This window comes from Triturus cristatus, chromosome 7 (assembly GCF_964204655.1).
Source record: "Triturus cristatus chromosome 7, aTriCri1.1, whole genome shotgun sequence".
NCBI classification, from domain to species: Eukaryota; Metazoa; Chordata; class Amphibia; order Caudata; family Salamandridae; genus Triturus; species Triturus cristatus.
In genome coordinates, this window is record NC_140590.1 from 92,642,746 (window position 1) to 92,662,396 (window position 19,651).

Below are 19,651 nucleotides of genomic sequence, written 5' to 3' on the forward strand. Positions count from 1 at the left end.
CCAGTGGGAGAGGGGCATAAGCCTCACTCTGGTTGGCTGGTCTCCCCATCCTCAAGATGGCGGAGACTGAGAGTTGTGATTCACATTGCCTCCTCCACCTGAGGGGTGGAGTTGGCAAAGGTGGGCACATCTCTCTTCCTATCTTGGTTTTTCCACTGATTCTCCCACCCAAAGTGGGGGTCAGAACTGGTGGGGGGCAGTTAATGAGAGCCGTAAATGGCTGGGTCAGCTCACAAAGGTGGCAAGCCTTTGAGGCTTCCTCTTCGTGGACCCTACTTATCCTAAGGGAAAACGCTTGGCACCTCTACCCAGGACGTGCTTTGTTTCAGGAACCCTAGAGCCAGAGGCTCTTGACCCAGGGATCCAGAAACATGTCTGGGGATGGCAGCTGGCGAGCAGCCAGTCGGCCAGGACACTAGAGTCAGGTCGTTTTTCTGAGAGCATTTTTCATTAAATCCCACACTTGATATCAAACTTGCCAGTTTTCAATAAAGCCATTATGTTTCTGTGAAGTTTGTAAAGACAAACTCCCAGCCCATATACTCTTTAAAGTGTTACTGCAATTACAATGTGTAAGAATGGACTGAGAAAATGTAGGGGTACAGGCACCTGTACCCTCATCAGTGGCATAGTGCACCCAGCTAGAGGGGTGGCTGACCTATGCCATAGGCAGTGGGTTGTAGACATGGCAAACAGGGATGTGTGCCAAGTCAACTCTTTACTTTGTTCTGCACCAAAACACGCAGCCTGGAATGGCAGTGTGTGTATTTCAGGGTACAGGGCCTCTAATGGTGGCACAATAGGCGCTGCAACCCTTAGAGGCCTTCCCTTGTCTTATGGCCCTTGGTACCCATGGTACATTTTACTAGGGACTTAAATGTGACCAGAGAGTTGTTAATAGGGTGTGCAACATTGCGGTTTTAGGGAAAGAACATAGGCACTGTGTACCTGGTCTGCAGGAACCCAGGTCACACTTAGTCAAAGAGCATCAATATCAGCCAATAAGTAGGGGCAACCATGCAAAAAAGGGCACTTTTCTAAAAACAGCAAGGCCTTTACCTTGGCTCCAGTGATTTAAAGTTGTTCTAATAATTTTTAGGTGTTGCATAGGCGGCGCATGCGCTATCTTCTTGCAACATGCTTTATCTACTCTTTGGGCTTTCATCCCGTCTATCCTTGCTGATTGGTTTGTTTCTGTGTCATTAAGAAAAGCTTGTGTGTAAGTGGATAGCATGGGTTTGTTGTCCCTCTTTTTGGTGTTTTGTTTCACCTATGGAGCGTTAACCTATTATTGGTCTTCTTGCACTTTTGCCTATTTAAGTTGGTGTTCGGTCTTTTATATTAGCTGCTTTCTGACCAGCCGCTGGCTTCGATTGTTCTTTTTGATCTTCTTCCGAGCGTCTGTTGGGATGCACAGGCTTTCCCTTGTTAACTTCTGTGTGCATATTTGGCTGCGTTAATCACAATTTAACTTTTCGATCACCTTGATCTTTGATTTGATTTTCATTTCTGCTTCTCCGGCAACTGCGCTTTTTGTTACACAATCAGTCCGCGTCACCCCTCCCACTCCCCCTTGTTAAGCATGGCGGCAGATTCGGGAGGCCTCTCATATTTTCTGCACAATCTCGCTTGATTGCTTTGACCCAAGATCACATTCTGCACCGCAGCACATGATTACTTTGAGCCATGTCCACAGAGGAGGGACGCATCGGAGGAGACATTGGAGTCTGCACATGCTGGGGCTGCCAGCAGAGGCATGCGGCTTCGTTTAATGTTTGAGGCGGGGAGAACCCTTGTCGCTGGGCTGTAGGATAAGCAGCGAGAAGGGTAAGCAGTGACAACGCTTCTAGAGCAGAGCATGGGGCAGGCGCTTCCTGCCGAGTGCTGACCCGATGCCACCCGCGCCTGGGCCGAGTCTGTTGCTGTCTTGTAATGGGATAGTCACTTTCATAGCTCTAGTCAGAGTCTGCCTCGTATTTCAGCCTCTGAGCCTCCCACCCGGTCTGTGCCTCCTCTCAAATGGGCTACAGTGGTGCCATGTGTCCAAACCAGCCTTGAGGCTCTTCTAACCGAATCTGCTACCGCCTTGGGGCTTTTATGACTTCAGTAGACTTCAATAGTACCAGTATCTACTCTCTCTGCCCCCTATATAGCCTCAGAGCCCCTCTAACCGCTGCCCCGCCTTCACTGGCACTGCAGCCCGTCACTCCCACACACACTCAGCTAACCTTTAAAATCCCTTTTCAGTCTCAGTACTCGTCTCACCCTTCTGCTACCCCTGCGGTCCGTTGAGCCCACTCCAACCCTAGGGATCCCTGGGGCCTCAGGGACTGAGAGGTGTGCAGTAGGTTACACAGCACTTCGTTGCCATCTCTCCTGCTTATCTAATGTAACCGGATTCTAGTGCTCTCCCACTTTTGACCAGCGCAACAAGACATTGACTAACTCCTGAGGCGGAAAGCCGGGAGCAACGCTACCTTTTTATTTTGATTATTGCCATTTTGTTCTTAGCTTTTGGGCACTTACCCCCCTCATTTCTCATTTCCCCTCTCCGCTCTTACCTGCACAGCCGATAGGCGCTGCAGCGGATTACGGGGAGGATTGCCGCCATCGCGGGGGAAGCCCTGGGTTACGTTGCTGACGCTAGGCCACGCCCACTCCTGCCCCTATTTAACTGCGCCCTAGCAGCGCGCACAACAAGACATTGACTAACTCCTGAGGCGGAAAGCCGGGAGCAACGCTACCTTTTTATTTTTATTATTGGCATTTTGTTCTTAGCTTTTGGGCACTTACCCCCCTCATTTCTCATTTCCCCTCTCCGCTCTTACCTGCACAGCCGATTAGGCGCTGCAGCGGGTTACGGGGAGGATTGCCGCCATCGCGGGGGAAGCCCTGGGTGACGCTAGGCCACGCCCTCTTTTCATCAGCATAAGAGGATATCCCTCTCCCGGCCAGTTTTCTTACATACTCTTCTGTACAATTGCTTGCTTTCTGTGCCGATTGGTCTATTAGCAATTCCTTGGTGGCTCGCCTTAATATTCTTGGGATCTTTCAGGTAGACCACACCAACTTGCCGACCCATCTGCTTAGACCGCAAACATCGGCGTTGCCTTCTGCACATTTGAATCCGCCGCCTCAACCCCGTGTAAGTCCTCCCCCTACAGCCACCGCCTACCTCCTCAATACCCTCTCCGTGCTCAAACATCAAGTGGAGCTCTTTGATCTCCTGGATACCACTGAGCCCGATGTTCTGTTCCTGACCGAAACCTGTTTCACTCCTGACTCTCTGCCAGATGTGTTGGCAGCCCTCCCTATCCCGTACTATGTCCTTCGTGCCGACCGCCCGGAGGGGAAGACCGGCGGTGGAGTGGCGATGATAGCCCGCTCCAACCTCCAGTTTCAACCTCTCCCTCACCCCCCCATTGCAGCAGTTGACTGCTTGGTTGTTCGCTCCACCAATCTTGCGACCCCTCTTACCTGTGTGCTTCTCTATCGGCCTCCCCAAGCAATGCCCCACTTTATTCCTGCCATACAGGAATTGTTGGCCACTCTTGTTGTCAATAACTCCGCGGTACTACTATTAGGAGATTTTAATTTCTGGCCGGGTGATCCCCGTGAGGACCCCATGTCCAAAGATTTTAATAATACCCTTCACTGTATGAACTTCACATCCCACATCTCCGTCCCCACCCACACACACGGTCACACCCTGGACCAAGACTGTTTCGCCAATCAGTCAATTTCCACCCCCTCGGTGCTTCCCTGTGTTTGGTCAGATCATTCTTTGATTTCTTTCCTTCTTGACTTGCGGGTGGCCACCAACCCCTCCCTCCCCAGAAACATCTGCACCCGAAACTGGAACCGTGTGGACTTGCCCGCTCTCTGCCGCTCTCTAGCGTCTTCCTCCCCCGTCTTAGTGGACACCTCCCCCAACTCTCAGGTGACCACCATCCATAGCTGGCTGCTCGCTACTTGTGACCAAGTTGCCCCCCTCAAACGGGTTAGAACTTGTCGCTCCCACAACACCAATAGATGGTTCACCAATGATCTTAAAATCCAGAAACTTGTGCTTAGGCAGGCCAAACGCCGCTGGAGACACAAGTATTGTCCGGATTTGAAGGCTCACTACTCGGCCCTTCTCCGGGATTATAAAAGAGCCATACTTTCAGCCAAGTCAGATTATTTTTCCCAAAAAATTCATCAAGCGGCCAATAAACCCAAAGAGATCTTTACGATCGTACACGAGCTCGCAGCCTCTGATACAGTTGCCCCTAAGCCTACTCCATCTCAATCCCTCTGCAATGGCCTCAATGACTACTTCATTGAGAAGATTGCCAAGATCAAGCGCCCCATTCCGCGGCCTCCCCCTTCTTTCTCTGTTCCTCTACCACCGCCTACCCTCCCCTCCCTTGACCATTTCCCTCTGATCTCCAAGGAGGCCTTCCTCACCCTGTTGAGGAAAGTCAAGACAGGCTCTCCCTCTGACCTCTGTCCTGTCCATATTCTGAGGGAGATATTTTCCAGCTGCCCGGATCCCCCCTTACCCTGCTTAATTCTTCTATTTCTCAGGGAATTGTTCCCGACTTCTTTAAAGTCGCCACAGTCATTCCCATCCTTAAAAAGGTGGGCGCTGACCCTACCCTTCTTTCGAACTTTAGACCTATTTCTTTACTCCCATTCCTGAGCAAGATCCTGGAGAGCTACATCACTTCCTGCCTCTCCACCTTTATCGAAGACAACCACCTCCTCGCCGCCAACCAGGCTGGCTTTCGCCCTGCTCACTCCACGGAGTTGTTCTCTCCGTGCTGGATGAGCTCAGGAGGAGCGCTGACCTCAATTCTCCACAGGCCCTGGTCCTCCTCGACCTGTCCGCCGCCTTCGACACGGTCGACCACTCTACTCTTCTAGACCGTGTCGGGGGCGCCGGCGTTCGGGGTCCGGCTCTCGCCTGGCTCACCTCCTTCCTGACGGATCGTACCCAAGCCGTTAGACTGGAGGGCTTTTCCGTCTCTTGCGGGGTGCCCCAGGGCTCGTCCCTCTCCCCTCTCCTTTTCAATCTTTATATACATCCTCTGATTGCCGCTTTGCAGGAAATGGAGGTCACGGTGTTTAATTATGCCGATGACCTTCAGCTCATTTTCAACCTCTCCCCTTCTCCTGATTCTATTCTCAAGTTCCGATCCACTCTGACATTCATCTATAATTGGATGAACCTCAACCAACTTAAATTAAATCCCGACAAGACGGAGTTAGTTCTTATCGGTGGTCCTTCTAACCCCTGGACCCCCGCCTTTTGGCCCCCTATCCTCGGTTCTCCTCCTCTTCCCTCTGTGTCTGTGAAAACCTTGGGTATTAAAATCTGCAAAGACCTTTCTATGCGCACCCAGATCAGCTCGGTGGTCTCATCCTGCTTTCTGTCCCTTAGAATCATTCGTAAAATCTCCCGCTACTTCTCTGTGGAGGCCCTCAAACTCATCATCTTGGCCATGATTCTATCCCGCCTGGACTATGGCAACGTCCTGTAAGCCGGTATTCCCGCGTACGAACGCTGCCATTTGCAGCTCATCCAAAACCAGGCAGCTCGCCTTATCTACAGGCTTCCGAAACTCCATCATATTATCCCCCTCCTAAAGACCCTTCACTGGCTCCCCATCCTGGAACGATCCTTATTCAAGATGGGATGCCTGATCTTTATGTCACTGGCCGGCACGGCACCCAACTTCATCAGATCAAAGATCAGGGCTTACGTCCCTGGCAGAAACCTTCGCTCCTCTACCCAGTTCCTTCTCTGCGTCCCTCGCTACCGAAGGAAAAAACTTGGTGGGTCGAGATTCTCTACTCTCGCTCCCCTCTTCTGGAACGCACTTCCTCTTGCCATCAGATCCATTTCCATCTATATGGACTTCCGCAAAGCTCTTAAAACCCACCTTTTCTCCATGGCCTATTCATTGTAGTTTCTTCCCTGCGTTCTTTGGGATAGTCTCTGTTTAGCGCCAAGAATCCGCTTGGTAGTAGAGCGCTTTATAAAACCTTTCAACTTCAACTTCAACTTCATTGTGTAGATTGAAAATGGAAATGTGCGTAACACAGAAGCTGTAGAGCATGGCATGGTTATTATTCAGGAAATGCTGTGCGGTGTTAAGGACAGGAATGGGCACAGACCCATGCCAACTGTTCTGTGTCAAGGTATGAAGAGTCGAGCCACTACCAGAATATAAAGGGAACACAAGCAAAGCAGACTCTTTTGTGTTACTTCTAAAAATGCTTTTCTTTTATATGGCCCATGTATCGAATGGAGAAATCTCTAGGCACTTGAATAGTGGGTGTTACAAGGGCCATCCAGTGTAGGGAGAAACCAGATCTCTTTATCCAGTCTTAAATTGATAACAGTTACCAACCATAAGCATTCTAAAATGTCGCTTTGTTTGATGATGTCAGCTGGGGTTTTGAATGGTGTTGTGACGTCATTAACTGGATGGTCACTCAGTTTTTATTTTACCGCCCACTAGAATAATGAAACGTTCATCCATGCTACCAGCATTTGCAGCCGCAGGTGCATGGACATACTTGCAATGAGCATTTGGCCTGCCAAGTTATTTAAGCAGTCCCATTTCTGCTTTAGCTCTGGCACTGCTGCCTTATTATATTAATCTTGTTTATGTTTTAGCTTTGTTAGTCTGCAGTTCTATTCCAGTCGTGGTTCAGGTACTGTTAGATCAATTTTTACCCCATCACTCTTCTGGTACTACTGGGTAGTGTTTGGATACCTGCCACTCTTTGCATCTGTGACAGTCCTACCAGTATTCGGTAATGGTCCCGAGCTTTCCTGGTTCTGTTCCAGTTCTGGCATAGGTCCATTGTTACTGTGGCTACTGTTCGATTTCTGGCAGCAAGTAGTTTTTGTGCAGGTTGTCACTCTCCAGTTTTGCTCCTGTTCTATGGTTTTTCTGGTTCTCTTGGCTTCCTTGCAGTCTTCAGCTCTGTTCCAGTTCTGATATTCCCACTCTTTGAGCTTTCTGTTCTGTCCATGTAAGATAGAAGATCTGTAGAAATTTTGTTGTATGCAATACTTTTTATGGACTTCTCTTTTGTGGGGCACTTTAATAATTCACTCCAAATAACTAGGACGGTATAGTATACTGCTGTACCTTCTATCATAGAATATTTGGGGAAAGTGTGGTTTCTGGTAATGTGACTACACACTATTTGTGGTGTGTTGGGTCAGTCCAAGGATAAGGATTGGGCAAGCTGCAGTGAGGTACGAGCTACGGTGGCTCATCTCCACAGTGTCTTGGTGAAGTGTCCAAAGCAGTAGACATTGAGCAATCACCACAGTGGTGTGTGCTTTCAGGTTATATTCTGGGCAGTTTGTAGTGAACTGGGGAGATTGGTAATAGTGCCCCCTCAATATTGCAGCTGGCTCCAAAGATTTCACTTTGTTGATTCCTTCTATCCAATCAAGGTGAAGCTAAAGCCAGCATCCCATCACTGCAAACAAAGTTAGTCTCAGCATTTTCCCTCTATATATCATTTTGTGCCTGTGTGCCCCTTTATTATGTCTTGCCTAACAGCGTGCGCGTGTGCTGTTGCTGCCAGGGGTATTGCATACAGTAAAGTGTTTGGAGCCAAACCCGCCCATTACTTACCATTTGATGGCTTGTCTTTTTGTGACAGCCAAAGGCACAGATCTGGCGCTTAGCTCTTACCTATTTAGTTTTTTTCATCACCAAAAAGACAAAGATAACTACTAATTTTCTCACCACACACTTCAACTCCACACATCTCCACACCAAACCAAATAATTCAAGTCAACAGCACAATTACACAACACACCACATACATCCAAACCACACCACAGAATTCCACACCATGCCCCAAAATACAACAGCACAGCACATAATTAAACTCCATAACATATCACTCCACAACACAACATACCATTCCACACAATTAAACGCATAATACACAATCCCACTCCACATAATTCAGTACACTCATTACCATATAATTGCTATCCACATAATTCCACTGCACACCATGCCACATAATTCCACTACACAAATCCACTCTACACTACACGATTCCACGTAACACAGTTCCACAACTAACAATTTCAATCCAACCAACATAATTCCACTACACACCACATAGATACACTCTATAACACATGGGTAAAAGACATTGTCATTTGCAATGCCAATAGCTCTAACTCAATCAAATGTGAGACCTAATGCATTTCCAATGCTTGGTTTACGTGTTGCAAACACTGTATTTAACACCCTTTCAGTCCTTCCCATCTACTTTTCATCCCCTATCGCCATACAGCAATACCCCCTCCCCACCACAACTGACAACTTGGCACTAGCCTGAAGGAGATAAACTCTGGGCTATTCACAAGAGCTGTGGGAGGATCAAGCAGTTTGTGATCGGAGGCATGTCAATAGAAGCAGAGAGGAGAGCAAATGTATTTTCTCCCAGGGTGTGCCCTGAGCCAGGGCCTGCTCTGACAGCAGTTGCTACATCCTGCTGAATACCGAGTAGGGGGAGTGTAGGGCGGATGTTTCCTCCTCTCTGGTGGATAAATACAGCATCCTCAGAGGTCTGGTTTGCAGAAAATAAGGAGACAGGATCCAGCCAAGACCCGTGTCATCATCTGGTGCCTTCCTACAGCATTATGACATCATTTCTGCAGGTCTTCGTTTTCCTTGCGGTGGTCTTACATGAGGGTGAGATTTGATCATCAAACCTTTATAATCCATTAGTTCAGTATATCTTGCAATTGCCCTGTTAGGTGCATGGTTTATTGTATGCTTATTCCACCCTCTTCACTGTACTACACTTGCAGAAAACATTGCAGTGTGTAACAAAAAACAAGTACATTTAAAATGTGATGAAGTCTAAGGGCCTGATTACGAGTTTGGCGGTCCATCAGACTGCCAAACCGGTGTTGGAGGTGCGGTGACCATCGGGAAATGCCACACCAGTCCATGCCATGCAGGAACTTGCTCTGGTGTTCCCGTTGTGGAGCCTTTTTGAAAGGCACAGCTGCGGGAACACCAAAGGACCACCCACCAGACTACGAGGAAAGAGTGGGTAGCCAGCAGTCGAGTTTGGGGGTGGGGATCGAAGCGGTGGTGTGCTGTCCTGCTCCTGCAATACCAAACTCACAATCAGGCCCTAAGTAACTTACAACATGTTGAAACAAATGATAACATGTTTGTGTTGGTTAGTTGATTTCTGTGTTCCAATGAATACTGCACTTGTAGCCTTTTCTTTCAAATCACACAGGACATGAACAACCAAGATGGCTGCTCACGAGCGCAGAAAAGGAGCTTAGTTTTAACGCTTCTTTCATGAACTTCTGATTCAGGTCTCTAATTATAAAGCACAACGCTTCATTTTAATGCTTCATTCATGATTCTTGTTTTAAACTCCTAATTAAGGCGTTTCATGTTTAACTAAAATTACTTCTCAAACATGACTACAATGAATAATCACTTCTCACAGCTGGGAAAATAGATAATAGGTGTCCAAAACCCTTTAATGAATGGCCCAGAGTTTTCTAATACCTTGCACAAAGTTTTGTGGTGATATTTACTTTTCAAAGCAAATCATGATTTGCATTCGAAACTGACTGAATGCCACAAAGTAGTGCCCTGTGTGCTTTTGTTCTACTTTTGGTTCCCTTTTAACTGCTCACGGGTTCTAAAGCCAATACACACACACAAATACACTGTGGTTCAAGGGTGATTGAGTCAAGGCATGACAGCTTAAGTGTGCCAATGGAGTGAGAGTGGAATGCAGCACAGAATCTTAGAAGCCATGGTGGTGTTCTTCTCTTTCCCTTTCACGCAACACAGCACAACAACTTTGTATGACAATTTGTAAATCTTACCCTGTATACACACACCATATATTGCCGCAACAAGTGCAAACATGAATGTTCAATATGCATATAATTTTTTTAACCATGCGTTCAATGCAAGATTATTCTCTGCAAAGCATTGGCTAATCCAAGAAGCCTTGCAAAATCTTTGAAGCCGAGAACAAAAAACAGGGTTTGCAAGATTTCCTTGTACTGCATACAATTTCACCTTTACTTTCTCTCTCTGAATACGACTTTTTCACCTACCACCTTCTAGATTTGTTTGGTGACATCCAACAAAAATTTCTTTCAAATATACTTTTCTAAATGCATTACCATTAATCTAATTATTCTAATTATTGTTATTAACTGAAACTTCTTGTTTATCTTCCACAAAAACACAGTTTGTGGTTTAATTAAAAAGTCTACTTCAAAGTGTATCTTTATTACCATTAATATTTTAAATCACTTTTGCACTATAAGCTCTATTCCTGTGAAGAATTAAATGTATATATTTCATAGTTGATACAATTGCTGGTAAAGTGGCCTAAGAAGTCTTTAAGAATCAATCCATCATTCACCTGAAAGGTGTAAGATGTTTGCTGATGGGACAGAGGAGTGATAGAAGTTAGGGGGCATTTTCAATTTTTTTAGAGGTTTTACGGAGAAATTGGAAATATGGCCCTTGTGTGATCCTTCATTTGGGTCTTGTTTTTTGTAATAAGCTGATATATTACGAGATGGTATGTGGTACTAGAGCATATGGTCTCCTCACGGATGAACATTGTGCTGAAGTGTACTAGTAGCAAAAGATGTTAATTAGTTCCATGTGATTGTTGATATACACTGATTGGTGTGATATGTGCCTGTGTCTTCCATCTATTCCACTCTGTGCTATCTCTACGGGTGTGTAATATGTGTTACGCTGTGCAGCTCAACAGTCTGTATCCTCACTCCCACCCTGTAACTTCATATAACCCTCCTCCTCTCTCCTGCTATATGCTCTGTCAACAGCCTGTACGATTCTGTTCTCTCTGAGGCATTTTATCAGTCATTGCATACTCGGTATAGAGCTGATAGCAAAATGACACACTTCCATCAAACACAGGAAGTATGCAATTGCACGTTTCCCTAACACAAATCTGGTACAATAGCATGTTTCTCACACAACAGGCACAGGAACAGTAGTCACAACCCAAACTTCAAACATGTTGAACAGGTACAGGTTGCAGATGGTTGTTCTAAGGGAATACGTTGTAGTTCAAGCTTCAATAACATACAGAATAGGTATAAAGAAGAAATCTGCAGCACATGGAAGACTCAAACACAAAACAGATACATCGCATGCATTTGCACTGCAAGCTTCACTTTCACAAAGCAAGTAAATACAAAATGTTTTGCACACAAAAGGCACAGAACACAAAAAATCACAGTGCTACTGAAAATTCTAAGGAACAATCAATTCAGTAGGATAAGCCGAGAGTTACAAGGTGGCACTCTTTATTCCTGATGACCAAGTTTTCATATTAGACACTTTAGGGAATCAACAAGGGCCACCCACCGCAAAACTGATAATATCAGAAACGTCCAGTACACCCTACATTAATCATAAATCACTTTCCAATCTCAAAATCATCTCTTAGAATGTGGTAGGAATACGTAAAGCACTTAAACACGATATAAATATTGCAGGAAGGAGACATCGTATGCCTACAAGTGACTTGAGCCACAGATTATGTACACCTTGAAGGCTATGCCGGTTTTCATAAACTAGCAACCAAACATAATCGGTTTGGTAGACCTTCAGAGGGAACCTCAATTTACGTAAAACATCTAAAACAGATAACAGTAAAAAGGGTACAAATCGAGTCAGACATGTTACAGGCGCTCGTAATAGAGGGAGAAAGGTACAGAGATGATAGTGCCTCAATCCTAGTTATAAACCTGTACAGCTTTGGCAATTCATAGCCAGCCTAGAGAAAGGTAAAGTAGACAGGCGTAACTCTGTATACGCAGATGCATGGCTGAGACATGTCGCGATAATCTATATTGAAAAAGCAGGCTCCATAGACCCTGAAAGCTCTGTAATTTGTCCCTCGTCCAGCGCAAATATCGACGAGGAGGCCCCAGTGGAATTTTTGGGCAAAGAACAAGATTGTACCGCAGTCAAACAAGTAATAAAAAAGATAAAAAAAGACGGGGTACCCGGGCCCAATGGGCTTCCAGGAGCTATCTTTAGAGAAGATCCAGTATATTGGGGAAAAATGTTATCAAAACTTTTCATCGAATGGTCTTTTTACACCCAATTTTCAAGAGAGGAGACAACACAGACCCAAAAAACTATAGATTAATCGCCCTCTTGGACATTGAAGGAAAAGCCTACGTCAGCACCTTACTGAATGAATTAAATAGATGGATTAAAGAGAACAAAATCCTCCCCCCCATCAGACTGGATTTTGTAAAGGCTGCTCCACAACTGATAACATCGTGGCCATGTCGTATCTAAGTGGAAAAGGGTCGGGGTTGTCCCAACCATTGTGATGCACAACCATGAACCATAGGTCTTCACTCAAAATTCATTCACTAATTTTTCAATTATCATAGGATACTCATAAAGTAACAGTAGACATTAAGCAGAAAATCGCTTGTATTTTTTGTTCAAGAAATTCGATGATTCCAAACAGAAATGTAAACAATTCATGTCGCAGTGTTACAATATAAACAGCGCTCACAATAATGTACCAGCTAAACAAGTTGAAAATATGTTATCAAATTATTTAAACAAAATCCCAATGCATTTCGGGTTTTAACAACCCTTCTTCAGGGGATGATGATATCTAAGAGGATTTAGCTTTAGTGGAAATCCTTCACAGGAAACTGCAACAAAAAACTCATACATCAGTATTAACTATAGAATATGTACACAGTGTGAATTTTTAGGATTTGCACTCTATGCGTGTAAAAACTATGGAGCTATGGGTGGCTACTATTGGTGCCCAGCGAGTAAAAGTGCGCAGTGAAACGAAGAGTCCACTCCAGTGCTCATGAAAAGTGCCACATGTCCAGCAACAGAAGTAAAGGCAAATGAAAAGGGGGTGTACAGAGTATCCAGACATAGTACCCAAAATCGAATTTAACGGTGAACCTGTGCCAAGGACAACAAGCTTTATTCTACCCATGATTCATACGTCAACGCTTACCCAACTGTATAATGGGGTGTATCCCAACTGAGCGATACTCTGTAACAAACATAATGATAAACTCATGAAGGTGTTAACCTCTTCAGTGCCCATGACGAGGTAGTCTCGTCATGGAGCACGGTCGCGCTGTGCCCGTGACGAGACTATCTCGTCATGAACCCCACCCACTAATAAAACGCCCGGCACAGGAGGGGGAAAGGGCGTGGCACAGAAGGGGTTAAGAGAACTGTAACTGTCATTTCAAGCAAACTAAAATGTATCACAGTGATTTAAATACGCTCTCTCGGGCTTACCAGAACGCTACGGTCATCGAAGTCCAAAAACTTCAACCAAATGGCTTTAGACTGACAGTCAACACCGCTCTAGAAAGCAGAGATGAAAACGGTGTAAACTAACCTGTGATTTCAAGCAAACCAAAATATATCGCAGTAATTTGAGTACGCTCCCTCTGGCTTACCAGAACGCTACGGTCGTCAAAGTCCAAAATCTTCAAACTGATGGCTTTTGACTGACGGTCAACACCGCGCTAGAAAGCAGAAATGAAAACGGTGTAAACTAACAATGAGGGTCCTATATTCACTTGTCATTATAAAAGATTATCAAGGATTACTGCAATAGTATGGGTTTCCATATCTCACCTATAGGAAAATTAACAGAAGGCTCCTCTACCAGCCGCCGTGTCGAGGACAAACGAAACGCGTATTGTAACGTAAACACAGCTGTAAGTTAAGGCGTCAAAGCGTGTTGACGTCACTCGGTAGACCAATGGGTGAATGATTGGAAATGTCACGAGAACCAACAGGATTTAATTAGTTGTTTTTTTTAGAGAGAAACTATCTAGCCTTGATCATGCGACCCGAGAACAACAGAGTCTGAATTAGATGTTTTTTTTATTTTGAGGAACGAAACTTAATGACCTTGGTCATGCGAACAGAAACCACAACCGATACACACATAAACAATGTAAATGAATGCCAAAATGATATGCGCGCTAAATCAGAATAAAGAGGCAATGCACGCTAGTTCTATCAAGGTAATGGCGGGTAATATCACTATGTTATAAAACACAAGAAGGGTGCACTGTTTGAATTTAGGTGTCTTACGGATTAATGTGAAAACAATATACCAAAAGGAGCTAGGAAACATGTGGCGAGTGCAAATCCTGTACAATATAAACTATGCAATTAATCTAGAGTGTCTTAATACATCATTATATTGTATCAGAAAGTACCACTTCTAATTACAAAAAGCATATTAATTTGTAATGGTCATTTAGGCCCCCGGGAATGATAGTTCCTAGATATTTTATCCAAAAGGTTTCCTTGCGAGCTAAGGTAATGTGTGGGTCTGTACCTGGTAAAATCTGTACTTGTTCCAGAATGGTGTACCTCAGTTGTGGTATGGTGTGTGTGCTCTGAATCCAATGTGCTGCTAAGCATGATTTTAAGTTCTTATTGCGTATGGTACTCTTATGTTCTATGATGCGAGTTTTAATTTTTCTAGACGTTCTCCCTATGTATACAAGTCCACATGGACATTTTATGGCGTAGACGACATTCTCTGTGTTGCAATCCGATGTGTGCCGTAGTGTGAGCTTTTTACCTGTGTGTTGATGTACAAAAGTATCCCCTAGAATGACATCACCACATTGTCCACAATTGTGGCATTTCCACATGCCCTTATGAATGGTTTTACTTGCGCTGGGTTTGATCTTAAGTAATTCTCTCATATTTTTCGACCTGTTATGTGCGAATAGAGGTGGATCAGGAAAGAGATCTTTAAAATCCACTTCTTGCGCTATGATCTCCCAACGTTTTCTGATGATGTTTTTTATACTTGCTGATTGTGTGGAGTGTTTCAGTACGAATACTTCACGTGGCTTGGATTCTTTCTTCACTTGAAGTAAAAGATCCTCACGTTTTTTCTGGTTGACTATCGTGTTCGCATTCTCCAGTATTTCTTCAGGGTAGCCTCGTTCTTGGTATCGAAGTTTTTGCTCATCGATCCAGGTAGTGCACAGAGTGGCATCAGAAGTAATGCGTTTAATCCTAATAAATTGTGACACAGGTAAATGTTTTTTTAAAGAGGGTGGATGTACACTGGTATAGTGTAGTGCATTGTTTACGTCCGTTGGTTTTCTGTATACGGCTGTTGTTAGGTGCTTCTGCTTTTTCTGAATTTCAATGTCTAAAAAATGTATGGTGTCTGGTTGTATGTCATGTGTGAATTGGATTCTAGGATTTCGAGAATTGAGTTCTTCAATGCACTTCTCTAAGGTACTTTTAGAACCTTTCCAAATGACTAGTATGTCATCGATATAGCGTAAAAGGAGAATGGTGTTATCCTTCCACGTTCAGTGCTCTAGGATATGCTGCTGTACGAAATGAGCCATAAATGTATTGGCATACGATGGTGCCCCCGGAAAGCCTATTGAAGTGCCTTTTTTTTGCAAGTAGAAAGTATCCTTCCAACGAAAGTAACTATGGTAAAGTGAGAAATGGAGTAATTCCAAGAGAAAGGTGCTTGTCTCTTGTGCCATGTTTGATTGGAGTAGCCTCCACTCCACAGCCTCAAGTCCTTCATTGTGAGCAATGGATGTATATAAAGAGACTACGTCTATAGTACATAGTAAAACATCTTCGGTAATCAGATGGCGTATGGTCTCCAGTTTCACAAGGCAGTCTGTTGTGTCCTTAACATACGTAACCCAAGATTGTACCAATGGTTGTAAGTGGAAATCAAGGAATTGTCCAATTGGCTTGTGGTGGCTACTATTGGTGCCCAGCGAGTAAAAGTGCGCAGTGAAACGAAGAGTCCACTCCAGTGCTCATGAAAAGTGCCACATGTCCAGCAACAGAAGTAAAGACAAATGAAAAGGGGGTGTACAGAGTATCCAGACATAGTCCAAAAACTTCAAACTGATGGCTTTTGACTGACGGTTACTTTACACCGTTTTCATTTCTGCTTTCTAGCGCGGTGTTGACCGCCAGTCAAAAGCCATCAGTTTGAAGTTTTTGGACTTTGACGACCGTAGCGTTCTGGTAAGCCAGAGGGAGCGTACTCAAATTACTACGATATATTTTGGTTTGCTTGAAATCACAGGTTAGTTTACACCGTTTTCATCTCTGCTTTCTAGCACGGTGTTGACTGTCAGTCTAAAGCCATTTGGTTGAAGTTTTTGGACTTCGATGACCGTAGCGTTCTGGTAAGCCTGAGAGAGCATATTTAATTCACTGTGATACATTTTAGTTTGCTTGAAATCACAGTTACAGTTCTCTTAACACCTTCATGAGTTTATCATTATGTTTGTTACAGAGTATCGCTCAGTTGGGATACACCCCATTATACAGTTGGGTAAGCGTTGACGTATGAATCATGGGTAGAATAAAGCTTGTTGTCCTTGGCACAGGTTCACCGTTAAATTCGATTTTGGGTACTATGTCTGGATACTCTGTACACCCCCTTTTCATTTGTCTTTACTTCTGTTGCTGGACATGTGGCACTTTTCATGAGCACTGGAGTGGACTCTTCGTTTCACTGCGCACTTTTACTCGCTGGGCACCAATAATAGCCACCCATAGCACCATAGTTTTTACACGCATAGAGTGCAAATCCTAAAAATTCACACTGTGTACATATTCTATAGTTAATACTGATGTATGACTTTTTTGTTGTAGTTTCCTGTGAAGGATTTCCACTAAAGCTAAATCCTCTTGGATATCATCATCCCCTGAAGAAGGGTTGTTAAAACCCGAAATGCATTGGGATTTTGTTTAAATAATTTGATAACATATTTTCAACTTGTTTAGCTTGTACATTATTGTGAGCGCTGTTTATATTGTAACACTGCAACATGAATTGTTTACATTTCTGTTTGGAATCATCGAATTTCTTGGACAAAAAATACAAGCGATTTTCTGTTTAATGTCTACTGTTACTTTATGAGTATCCTATGATAATTGAAAAATTTGTGAATGAATTTTGAGTGAAGACCTATGGTCCATGGTTGTGCATCACATTGGTTGGGACAACCCCGACCCTTTTCCACTTAGTCTATTCAGCCTAGGAGCCAGGGCTCAGACTCCTACACATGTGATAGCACACAAAAAATTCTTATGATCTGAACACATTTGTTTAATCACATTAACTAACTCCTTAATTAAAGAAGTACGTACATTTGGAACCACCACAGGAAACACAACTCACTTACTTACTCAGTTAGAATACACTATGAGGAGGGAAATTAATCAACGCCTCCACGCCACTACCCTCATTGAATACCACAAAGTTAAACGGATTCCACGCGGACAACGCATTGCCTTGAAACCTATGCTTTTCAAATGCAATAAAAGTGTTATGGCAAGATGGTACGCCATACTTAACAAGTGCTCTTTGGACCTCATCCTTTTAATCATAGAATAATTATCAGTTTTACTCACGGAACTAGCTCAGGACATCAACAAATTAAAGACTGACATATCAGAGCGTATGGAACAAGAGGATTGGGACAAGGTTTTGGAAGATATCAATGGCAGATTAGACATCCACGCAAGAGAAGTTCACGAACGGAAGATAGGGAAATTTAAACGGGACACAATTGACTATAAATTATACGAAATGTACTCTTGGGCAGAAAATTACGCACAAAACCGCTTCTTTAGAAAATCTGGCACCACTTCATCAGAGGAAAGTGTGGTCCAAGACCAGGATATGTCTTTACAACGTCCTCCCGTTCCAACTACTACAGTACCCACCAGCAGTAAAACCACCACTCAGGCAACTTCAGCTACATCTCAACCCGCTTCTTTTTTGGCGGAGGGACATTCTTCAAACCTCCCCCCAGATACCAACATCGTAACACCAGACCACGCACCAGGAGGCGACAAGTCAAAAAAAGTAGGAGAGACGGGCAGACCGCAGAGACATCCAAAGAAACCCATTCCTTAGTGAGGAATATATCTAAAAGGATACTGACCTTGGAAGAAACCAAAGTATTAAACAAGGGGACTACATTTGTCCCCACTTAGAGTTCTAATCCCCTTGAAACTGAAATATCTCTTTTCAAGTTCATGCGAAAATTAAGACTTAAATGTTTTTTTTCTGTCAACATGCCATCTTCAGCAAGCGAGAAACCCATGGAACAGTTTCGTCCTAAAAGCAAATTTATGTCACCCATTTCTCACAAGTCCCTAGACTGTTTTGAACTTCTGGTCAAAAAGGATTTGGAACACATCACATACAACAAACCTAAACACAGAAACCTGTCTAAGAACGAGTCACGTGTACTACACGAATTGCAACGAGATCCAACAATAACATTTCAACAAGCAGACAAAGGGGGAGCCCTGGTCGTTCTAGATACTGAATTCTATGAGAGGAGTGTTGATCACCATGTGATGGATATGGACACGTACATTCCACTAGAGACGGATCCTATTGGTGAACTTCTGGGACTATTGGCAAAGATTCTGAAAGCAGGTACAGATAAAGGCATCATTACTGTGAACACAAGCAAATTTCTGTATGTGGAAACTCCGAAAACACCACACATATACATGTTGCCTAAAATACATAAACACGCAACGTTGCCACCTTTCAGACCCATAGTAGCAGGATGCGGATCCATTCACGAGCCAATTGGACAATTCCTTGATTTCCACTTACAACCATTGGTACAATCTTGGGTCACGTATGTTAAGGACACAACAGACTGCCTTGTGAAACTGGAGACCATACGCCATCTGATTACCGAAGATGTTTTTCTATGTACTATAGACGTAGTCTCTTTATATTCATCCATTGCTCACAATGAAGGACTTGAGGCTGTGGAGTGGAGGCTACTCCAATCAAACATGGCACAAGAGACAAGCACCTTTCTCTTGGAATTACTCCATTTCTCACTTTACCATAGTTACTTTTGTTGGAAGGATACTTTCTACTTGCAAAAAACAGGCACTTCAATGGGCTTTCCGGGGGCACCATCGTATGCCAATACATTTATGGCTCATTTCGAACAGCAGCATATCCTAGAGCACCGAACGTGGAAGGGTAACACCATTCTCCTTTTACGCTATATCGATGACATACTAGTCATTTGGAAAGGTTCTAAAAGTACCTTAGAGAAGTGCATTGAAGAATTCTCGAAATCCTAGAATCCAATTCACACATGACATACAACCAGACACCATACATTTTTTAGACATTGAAATTCAGAAAAAGCAAAAGCACCTAACAACAGCCGTATACAGAAAACTAACGGACGTAAACAATGCACTACACTATACCAGTGTACATCCACCCTCTTTAAAAAAACATTTACCTGTGTCACAATTTATTAGGATTAAACGCATTACTTCTGATGCCTCTCTGTGCACTACCTTGATCGATGAGCAAAAACTTCGATACCAAGAACGAGGCTACCCTGAAGAAATACTGGAGAATGCGAACACGATAGTCAACCAGAAAAAACGCGAGGATCTTTTACTTCAAGTGAAGAAAGAATCCAAGCCACGTGAAGTATTCGTACTGAAACACTCCACACAATCAGCAAGTATAAAATACATCATCAGAAAACATTGGGAGATCA

At 43.9% G+C, this 19,651-nt stretch overlaps 1 protein-coding gene across 1 annotated transcript in view; it reads left to right on the forward strand.

The window, feature by feature from the left end:
- Positions 1–8,557: 8,557 nt before the first annotated feature.
- LOC146808901 (uncharacterized) overlaps positions 8,558–19,651 on the forward strand; it is a 110,998-nt gene continuing 99,904 nt past the window's right edge. The window contains exon 1 of the mRNA XM_085615712.1: positions 8,558–8,726. Within this exon, the coding sequence (XP_085471838.1) occupies positions 8,558–8,726 (169 nt within the window). The remainder of the gene's footprint in view (positions 8,727–19,651) is intronic.